General features: G+C 43.0%; 1 protein-coding gene across 1 annotated transcript; it reads right to left on the reverse strand.

Moving 5' to 3' along the window:
* Positions 1–4,021: 4,021 nt before the first annotated feature.
* Positions 4,022–5,465, reverse strand: LOC145398681 (uncharacterized). The gene is made up of 3 exons (XM_080271499.1): positions 5,168–5,465; positions 4,435–4,939; positions 4,022–4,063 (listed from the first exon to the last, which is right to left on the reverse strand). The coding sequence occupies exons 1-2, from the start codon at positions 5,463–5,465 to the stop codon at positions 4,443–4,445; spliced, it is 795 nt and encodes a 264-aa protein (XP_080127625.1). The 3' UTR covers positions 4,022–4,063; positions 4,435–4,442.
* Between the last annotated feature and the right edge of the window lie 4,997 nt (positions 5,466–10,462).

Genomic DNA, 10,462 nt, shown 5'->3' on the forward strand with positions numbered 1-10,462 from the left:
AATGCATCATCCAAACACCTTCACCCGCTCCCATACGGATTTCCTTCCCTTATGAGTTTCCTTCATTTCCTCCTTAAGTCCACCCTCTCCTCCCCCTATCCTCCTTCTCTCACCCCTTCCTCTCCCCATATCCCCCTTTCCCCACCCCTTCCCCTCCCCATCTCCCCCTTTTCCCATCCTCCCCCTCCGCTTTCTATGTAGTTTTCCTCTGATGGTTCCCCTCCCCGCCCCTCTCTTCCCCCTTCCTACCATACACATTCCCTTTCCCCATTAGTTCCCTTCACTCTCCCCTATCCCATTCTCTCCCCTTCCCTCACGCCCCTCCCCTACCCCGTCCCCCCCACAGTTCTCTCTCCTGGTGACCTTTATACCTGTAGTCACTTATACCTGTCACACCTTTACGTTTTCCCATGATGCTCTCTCTCTCTCTCTCTCTCTCTCGTCCATCACAGACCCCTTCATCCTCTCACTTTCACCCCCTTTCACAATTTCTACCATAAATATATCAGACAGACACACCGCCACTACCACACACAATCTCCCCCTACTCCCAACTCCCCTCTACCTGAATACTCCCCAAACCATATTCCTACTTCCTGTACTTCCCTATTCCCGACCCATTTCCCGGTAATAGGTTGGGGCGGGAGAAAATTGGAAGCGGAAGAACACAGAATTTAGGGGGACTGCAAAGAAAGTGGTGACAAAATAGGTAATCCTTGTGAAGCCATTAAAACGTATATATTTCTCGGGGTCATGCAGCATCAGTAAGTCAGAGTGGAGAAGGGGGTGATAGTCTGCAGTGGTGTGATGATGATGATGATGGTGGTTGTGGTGGTGATGATGATAACGATGATAATGATGACGATGATGATGGTGGTGGTGGTGGTGGTGGTGGTGGTGATGATGATGATGATAACGATGATAATGATGACGATGATGATGATGGTGGTGGTGGTGGTGGTGGTGATGATGATAACGATGATAAAGATGATGATGGTGGTGGTGGTGGTGGTGGTGATGATGATGATGATGATGATGATGATGATGATGATAACGATGATAATGATGACGATGGTGGTGGTGGTGGTGGTGATGATGATGATGATGATGATAACGATGATAATGATGACGATGGTGGTGGTGGTGGTGATGATGATGATGATGATGATAACGATGATAATGATGACGATGGTGGTGGTGGTGGTGGTGGTGGTGATGATAATGATGACGATGATGATGGTGGTGGTGGTGGTGGTAATAACGATGATGATGACACAAACAATGTAATTTTCGGGTTAGGCAGCATCCAATAGGTCAGAGTGGAGAAGGAAATAAGAGCCCTTTGCCCTGCAGTGGAGTGATGATGATGATGATAGTGACACACATAAAGACATATATTTTTCAGACTTAGGCTTATCCATTGAGGGAGGGAAGGAGAAAGTGTTAATAAATAGTAGGATCAGGAGAGAGAGAGAGAGAGAGAGAGAGAGAGAGAGAGAGAGAGAGAGAGAGAGAGAGTGAGTGAGTGGAAGATTGAATGACGAAGGGGGAAGAGGAAGGAAGACAGGGAGGAAGAGATGTGAGGGGAAGAGAGAAGAAAAGATTAGAAAAGAAGGAAGAAAGAGAAGACAAAAAACAAAAATCAGATCAGAAAAAAAAATGGAAACGAAGAATAAGAGAAAACAGTAAATGTGAAAGGACAGTAATTCAGAAAAAAAGGAAAGAGACAAGAGGGAAATAATAATAATAATAATAATAGAATGAAAGTAAGTGATGTAAGGAGTAAGGAAGAATATTGTAAGAAAAGATGACCCAGAGATGAAAGAAGAAAGAGGAGGAGGTGATAAGAAAAGAATGAATGTGATAGCAGAAGGCAAGGGGAGAAAAGCCTTTAAGAAGAGGCAAGGTGAACGCAACAGAGAGCATAAAGATTGCAACATTGTCAGGGGCGTGCAAGATGGTCTCCACATTGCAATAATACACTCATGTCTGTGCAGTTGCAGTGATAAATAATGAACATACAAGAGCACAGAGTATTAAAATTTGTGTTTATATGATGTGACGTTTGACCACATGTCTCGCTGTATAAAGCCTGAATAAATAGATAAATAAATAAAATAGATAATAAAGTGAAAATAGGGGTCTTGAGCTATTGGCCCAAGGAACATTTGTGCCAAACTTAGAGCGAATTGGCGAAAAAATAAAAGAATGACACCAAGTTGAAAAGCGTTTCAAGGAAGAAGAAAGAGAAGAAGAAGAAGAAGGAAGAAGGAGAGGAAGAGAGAACTGACGAAATACTGTGTCTCTGCAGTATGATACGGAGATCCAGGAGTATAAGAGAAAGTGGAGGTGACAGAGAAGGGAAGAGGAGGAAAAGGGGTGACAGTGAAGAAAAAAAAATGGAGAGAATATTTGATATATGTTAAAAGAGATTTATGGAGAAAAGAAGAAGGAAGGAAGAGGAGGGAAAGAAAGATTTAAATATACAAGAAGAAGCAGATGAAAAGAAGAGGACGAAGAAGGAGGAAGAGGAGGAGGAGGAGGAGGACAGAAAAAAGCTCTTGCCTCAGGTAGGAAAAAAAAAATGCAAGGGAACGGAAGTGACAGACGTATGAAAGGAAATGAAGAAATGCTTTTAACTCACACTGTACCACCATTTGTATGTGTGTGTGTGTGTACCTTGATGTAAGAGAAAATGAAAGTGGAATGTATTACAGAAAACGGAATTTAAAGGGGGAGTTATTTAATTCCCACATATATATATATATATATATATATATATATATATATATATATAAAGGTTAGATTGTTGTTGGGGTTAGGGTAGGGTAGGGTAGATTAGGATTAGGCTAGGGTAGGGTAGATTAGAGGTAGATTAGGGTAGATTAGACTGCTGTATGAATCCCAGGCTTATCGTGACCCCAGCGACCTGCAGGGTGAAGTTGCTATTATGAATCTGCCTGGCTTTGTCAGTGCAACCATGTGAAGGCGTCCCTCACCATGTTAGATAGATAGATTGATAGATAAATAGGTAGATAGACAAATAGATGGATAGATAGATAGGTGGCCAGGCTAGAAGGTAGTTAGGTAGGCGGGTAGATAAGTAGATAGATAGATAGGAAGGTAGATTAATGCATAGACGGATAGATCATTGTATTTCGTTTTGCAGGAAATGACGCAAAATTCGCCCTTTCTGAGAAGGGGGAAATAGTAGTGACGTTTGTATGACGACGAATACGTGTGTGTTGTGCTGTACGTTAAGTGAGAGAGAGAGAGAGAGAGAGAGAAATGAGTATAATTTGTAGCAGATGAGGAGAATCTAAACAGAACACACACACACACACACACACACACACACACACACACACACACACACACACACACACACACACGCACGCACGCACGCACGCACGCACACACACACACACACACACACACACGCACGCACGCACGCACGCACGCACACACACACACACACACACACACACACACACACACACACACACACACACACACACACACACACACACACACACATCCGGTGTTCATTAGGCATAAGAAACCGGATATGGCATATTTCTCTAGTAACTCCGGATCTTAAACAGGGATTTTTTATAAGCATTTAATTGTTGACCTATTATATATATATATATATACCTTATATATTTAAGTTCTCATTACTGTTTACAGTTAAATGTATGTCCACTACCTATGGAGTGTTTGGAAGAAAACTATTTTTTATATGTTTATAAAAAATATAACAGGTTTTATTTTAACTATTACAGACATTACAGTTTGTACATCTGACATATACAGTACAAAATAGTCTTCATCATTTGCATCATCACGTTCACCGTCATTAACATGCTAACTCTATAGTGAGGCAGAAGCGCTGAGGATGAGGCAGGTGTGGTAAGGATGAGGCAGATGTTGTGGGAGTGAGCCAGGTGTTGTGGGGGTGAGGTAGAGGTGTAGGTAAAGAGGTGTGATTCTCCCTCACACACCTGTCACACCTGCTACGAAGGTTGGAAGGACGATACACCTCTCTGAACCGACACCTCATCTGCAAAAACAAAAGAGCAGATGTTTAATAAGTCAGCCCCAGAATATGTATCATGTGTAGAAGTGATCAGAAGAATTATGGCCACAACTGGAAAAAAAAAAATGTTTACTGGGAAGATGTAGCAATTTGATTAACAGGTTTTGAAAATATAGATGCAGTTATTTCCTTACGTCTGCATGTGCCCTATTACGTGAGGTAGAGGATTTTAATTTAATTCTTTTAGCCTTACCCTGAATGACCAAAAGAAAATGGGACCTTGAACACACCCACTTTCTCCCCATTTTTTAGGAGTACAAATACACCTACACATTCCCAATTTAGGAATGAATACACCCATCTTCCAGGTTTAGGAATGCAAGCGTAGGACTCACCGTGGAGCCTACGCGTGGTGTTGGTGATTTGAGAGAGTCAGGGAGGTGGCCAGGTACTCCTCAAGGGCGTCCACCTGTTGATGCTTCGTGGCCACCTTCCGTCTCAGGTTGGTTATTTCCTCATTAGTGGCGGCCAGGTAGCGTCGCAGTGCCGCCTTCTCGCGCCTCTCCTTCTCCCTCTTCTTGCGCTCCTTGATGGCTCGCTGTCTCAGTTTCTCCAGCTCTGGGTCCTTCTGAGGGGGCCACTGCCACATCTTCTGCTTCCCGCGACCCGATTGCTGACTTGCTGACGCGTGTGGATCGGCAGGGGACCATGAACCGAGAGATCTCTGTGCTGAGTCAAATGGTTGGTCATCTGAGTTGAAAGGAATTTGTGCTGAGTTCAGTATCTGGTTGTCTGAGCTGAAGGGGCCGTGTGCTGAGGCTAAAATATCGTTGTCTGAGCTGGGCAGGCCGTGTGCTGAGTCCAAATTCAGGTTGTCTGATTGTGAGGCCTGATGGACAGCTGAGGCAACCCGGCGGAGGGTGTCTAAACTCCAGGTACTCACGTCGTCCAACACCTCCTGTCTCTCCAACGCCTCCACTTCATCACCCCTTCCCCACCAAGCCTCCTCCTCTCTTCCATTTCCTTCCCAGGCTTCCTCCCCTCCTCCTCTTCCACTCCATGCCGCCCCACCATCGCACTCCTCCCTCGGCCAAACACTCATTCCTGCAATCTGTACATCTGGGTTACCTGTATAGAGCATTTGATCACCTGTCGAGTCCCACGTATGTCCGTCTGGGGTTCCATCTCCAAACTGAGGGCTTCCTTGTCCAAACTGAACCCCTTCATTAATGGCTGCATATCCATTATCAACCCCAGAGCCACCCCAGTTACACGCTTGACCTCCAGGGTAGTTGGAGTCGTAGGCGGGGTCAGCGGCGAGGTCATGGTACAGGGGGGCATAGGCGTCTGGGAAGGTGGAGGTAGATGGGTGCTGACCTGACCTTTTCTTGTTGCCTCTGGGGTGGTTCTGCTGCTTTTTGGACATGGTGGGTGTAGGTGTAGTGGGTGTAGGTGTAGTGGGCGTAGGTGTAGTGGTCAGGAGAGACTGGCTGCCTGGGTGATTCTTGAGTAGCAACACGTGGAGACTTCGAGGGTTGTGGTACGTGTGAAAAACTGGCAACTTGAAATGCAGTGGTAGAAATTAGGATCCTGGCAAATCCAAGCCAAGGAGTGTCAACTGCTGTAGCTCAATAATCGGGAGAGATGCGATGCTGCTCAGACCCCGTCTCGTTGCAAAAGAATCCAAGTCGGGCCGAGATTGTTGAGTCTTCACAGTTTGGGAGAGAAGGAATAATACTTCTTCAGAATAATTCTTCTTCCAATCAGAGGGGTGAATAATTGCGTGGTTAATTCTTCATGAGTAGCAACACTAAGGCTGCAGTCTTCAGGGAGTTAGATTATTGAGTTAGGAGTTATATAGTTTTCAGAGCAATATTTAGAGCAGTATTTAGCAATGTATGTGAATTTTGGAACTCGGTAATGCAGGAGTAATAGAATGATGAAGATTTTTTTCAAAGTGCGTGGCTCAAGTGCTCCTAAAGGAATGCCAAGACGGGACTGACTAAGCAGGCGGCCATAGATGTTTATATACACGGTGGTAATACGTTCTTGTTAGGCAGAGAAAAGCCCCTACGAACTCCGGGACTCTTGACGCAAAGGAAAACGGAAGGGAATTGTTTGTCCTAGAGTACAATAGGTAAACATTGGCTATAATTATATGGTTGTCTCTTTTCTGTAGTTTTTCCTGAGTGTCATGTGTTTCTTGGTTCCTCTCTCTCTCTCTCTCTCTCTCTCTCTCTCTCTCTCTCTCTCTCTCTCTCTCTCTCTCTCTCTCTCTCTCATTTGGATACTCAACCAAAACAAGTTAATAAAAGCAAAGTCAGTGGTAGAAGGAGGAGAGGAAGACCGATAACGAGGAGAGATTAGCGAGTCGGGGCATGAATGGACGGTGGGTCTTAGCGCCCAAGCGGTGATATGTGAAGGTGTGTGATGCCACTTGTTGCTCGTTGGAGGACTGATGGGCCTTTGGCAATGTACTGTGTAGTCTGTGCTGAGAGAGAGAGGTATAATTTTGCCCTGAGAGTGTATCAGCTTTTTCTTTTGTTTGTTTGTTTGTTTTAGTCAATTTTTTATTTATGAAGATTCTGTGATTTTGCGGGAACACCATGTCTGTCAGTCTGTCCATGCATCTGTCTATTTCTCTGTCTATCTGTATCTGTCTGTGAGTGTCTATATATATCTATCTATCTGTCTGTCTACCCATCTGTATCTGTAAATCTGTCTGTAATTATCTGTTTTTCTCCCTGTCCATGTACGTGTCTGTCTGTCTGTCTATCGGTCTGTTTATGTTTGTGTCCATGCATCTGTCTATTCAAGTACAGTATCTATCCGTCAGTCAGTATATCTATTGATCTATATCCGTCTATATCTATCTATCTGTCTGTTGAAGAGATCAGTGATACGTGGTTGTACGAGAAACACACACACACACACACACACACACACACACACACACACACACACACACACACACACACACACACACACGCACGCACGCACGCACGCACGCACGCACACACACACACACACACACACACACACACACACACACACACACACACACACACACACACACACACACACACACACACACACACACACACACACACTGTCTATATATCTATATGTCTGTTTATTTATCTATCAGTCTATCTATATGTCTGTCCATCTATCTATTTCTATAACTGGAAATTTATGAACAATAATCGATTTGGTCATGCTCTCCACGAAGATATAGATTAGCTGACGTTAGACGAGGTTAGGTTAGGTTAGGTTAGGTTGGGTGAGGCTTGATTAGGCAATTTTAGACAAGGTAGGGTGTGATTAAGGTAGTGTAGGTGAGAGGATTAGCCAAGTTAGCGTATTAGCATTAGTTAGATTAGTATGTTAGTGTTAGATTTATTTGTTAGGGTTAGATAAAGGTACGGTGCAAATTACGATCATTCTAGGAAGCGAAAACTTGGCACGCGGTACTGCAGTGGCCAACCGTACGAAAATACACTCCCTGGGCTACGTGCAATTGCCGCCAGACGTACGAACATCTGGACGTAGGATGGGGTGGAATTTGATGCCCTGTTTTCGATTCTAAGCTTGAGCTGTGTGTAAAGCTGAGTTGGATTGTATGTACTGTACTGTACGTTTTAGTCACGTGCGGCTACATGCATACGTACCGGTACACACACACGTGCATACATACATACATACATATATCCAGGCATCATACATACTGTACATACATACATTCATACATGCTTACACACATACATCATTCATACGTACATACATTGCATACATATATCATACATACATGCATACATTATATACATACATGCATACATTCATCATACATACATTAAACCATACCTACATCATGCATACATACATACTGTACATACATATTATTATAATAATAATTATTATTGTTGTTGTTGTAGGTTTTATTATTGTTGTTATTATATTTTTATCATTCTATTACTATTATTATTATTATTATTATTATTACAAGATTATTATTCTCTTGGAAGGGATATTTTGGACCATAAGTGTTATAGAAATCACAATAATAGGGTTTTGTTAAGATAGCTGTTTCTCTCCCCCCCCCTTCCTACTTACCTCTCTCTCTCTCTCTCTCTCTCTCTCTCTCTCTCTCTCCTATATCCTTTTTCTTTTTTTCCTTTCCCCCCTCTCTCTTTTCCCCAGCTTTCTTTTGCTCTTTTCCCCAATTTTCTCTCTCTCTCTTTCCTTTTGAAATCCGTGGCCCACTACTTTCATAAATGCTAACCCATACCGGAGCTAGGGCGGATGTGTGTGTGTGTGTGTGTGTGTGTGTGTGTGTGTGTGTGTGTGTGTGGAAGTAGGGGTGACTGAATTGGAAGGAGAAGTAATGTGTGTGTGTGTGTGTGTGTGTGTGTGAAAGTAAGGGTGACTGAGTTGGAGGGAGAAGTACTGTGTGTGTGTGTGTGTGTGTGTGTGTGTGTGTGTGTGTGTGTGTGTGTGTGTGTGTTACTCACCTTGCTTCACCTGACAATCTCCACGAACCTTACTCAGTAAAATGAACTTAAAAAGAGACAAAAACTACCATAAAACTAGAGGGTCACTCAGTGGAGCGCATCTCTCCGACAAGGGCAACGTAATTTCCAAACCATTCTTCATAATGGGTCAGGTTTTCACATCATGGATTAGGGTTTCGCAAAAAAGTGCTTTCCGGATCCAGAATCTATAATACGATCCGGATCCGTCCCAAAAGTTAATCAATTGTTCCCTGGGACATGGGCTATCTACCCACCAAATTTGGTCCACTTCTCTGTTTTAGTTTTTGAGTAATCCTGGTAACAGACAAACAGACAGACAAACAGGGGTGAAAACATGAAAGTCAGTGGGCTATAATTATTTTGAGTAGGCCTATAGTTGCTTCACTTTAACTTGGCTGAGATTTTCGTCCCTTTGCAGCTTAATTTCAGTAGCTTGGGGGTAGAATATCAGAAGGCAGTGGCATCACATCCTTTCCTTAGCACTTCTTCGTGATTGGCACACCAAATACCGGTGCTAATCTCTTGTTGTAGCTTAGTATTGATGATGAGATGCCAGTTATATGCTAGGTTAAGGTGAACGGAGTATAGACGGCTGTGACAGACAACAGATGAGCCTAAGTAGACCTTGAGAGGCATGAAGGGCAAAAAGCAGATTATGACTGGACCGGGTAGATTATGACTGGACCGGGTAGATTATGACTGGACCGAGTAGATTATGACTGGACCGAGTAGATTATGACTGGACCAGAATAGACATGAAGGGTGTGCGTGAACCGGAAGTGGCCCGAACGTACCTGTAGTGGACCCAAACCAGGTGTTCTTAAAGTAATAACCTGGCAACTACAACTCCTGTAGAATTCAGCTGTTTTTCATAACCATTCGCTCTTCTTTTCTCGGAAGGTAAATGATAGTCAAATGAGTAATTACACTAGAGAGGGGGTATCGAGGCTTGTAATTGTACTAAATGGACCTGATTTAAACTAAATCGACTTGTAATTCTCCCTAATGAACCTGAACTGACCTTAATTGACCTGTAATTGACCTTAATGAGCTTGAACTGCCCTTAATTGACCTATAATTAACTAATGAACCTTAGTTGACCTGTAATTGACCTTAATGAACCTGAACTGACCTTAATTGACCTGTAATTGACCTTAATTGACTAATGAACGTGAACTCACCTAAATTGACCTGTAATTGACCTTAATGAAATTGATCGGACCTAAATTGACCTGTAATTGACCTAAACTAATCTGAGCTGACCTGTAATTGACTTGGGTGGGAGTCCTGAGCACCCTAATGATCGGGGCAACTCTAGTACTCTATTCCACCAACGCTAGACGATTGTATTCAGGAGGGAGGGAGTCATAGGAGCCCGAGAGCGTAACCTCCTGAAATAAACTCCGGGATTGTGTACAGGAGGGGGAAAAGAAAACGTGATATGGAGTGACAAAGGAGAGCATGTGGGAAAGAGTTTTTTATTCAGCATGTCCCGGATATAGTGGTAGTAGTAGTAGTAGTAGTAGTAGGGGGAGGAGTAGTAATAGTAGTAGTAGTAGGAGTAGTAGTAGTAGTAGTAATAGTAGTAGTAATAATAGTCGTAGTGAATGGAGGGCGTATGGATTGGCCTTACGTTGATCTGGTACGATGCTACATTTATTATTATTATTATTATTATTATTATAATTATTATTAATTACGTCGATAAATTTTGGAACCTGATATTGAGACTGGATTGATGCATTATTTTATTTATTTATGTAGTCCAAAGAAGGATAAAATTGACCTAGGTTATGCTCTCTCTCTCTCTCTCTCTCTCTGGTGTAACGTTTGGCAATAAAAACGTTGAAGTGAAGTTACATTTGGTTTAAAGACTTCTTATTTATTTATT

The sequence above is a fragment of the Coenobita brevimanus genome, chromosome 1 (assembly GCF_032717465.1).
Source record: "Coenobita brevimanus isolate Jiangsu-jjx chromosome 1, ASM3271746v2, whole genome shotgun sequence".
Taxonomy (NCBI): domain Eukaryota; kingdom Metazoa; phylum Arthropoda; class Malacostraca; order Decapoda; family Coenobitidae; genus Coenobita; species Coenobita brevimanus.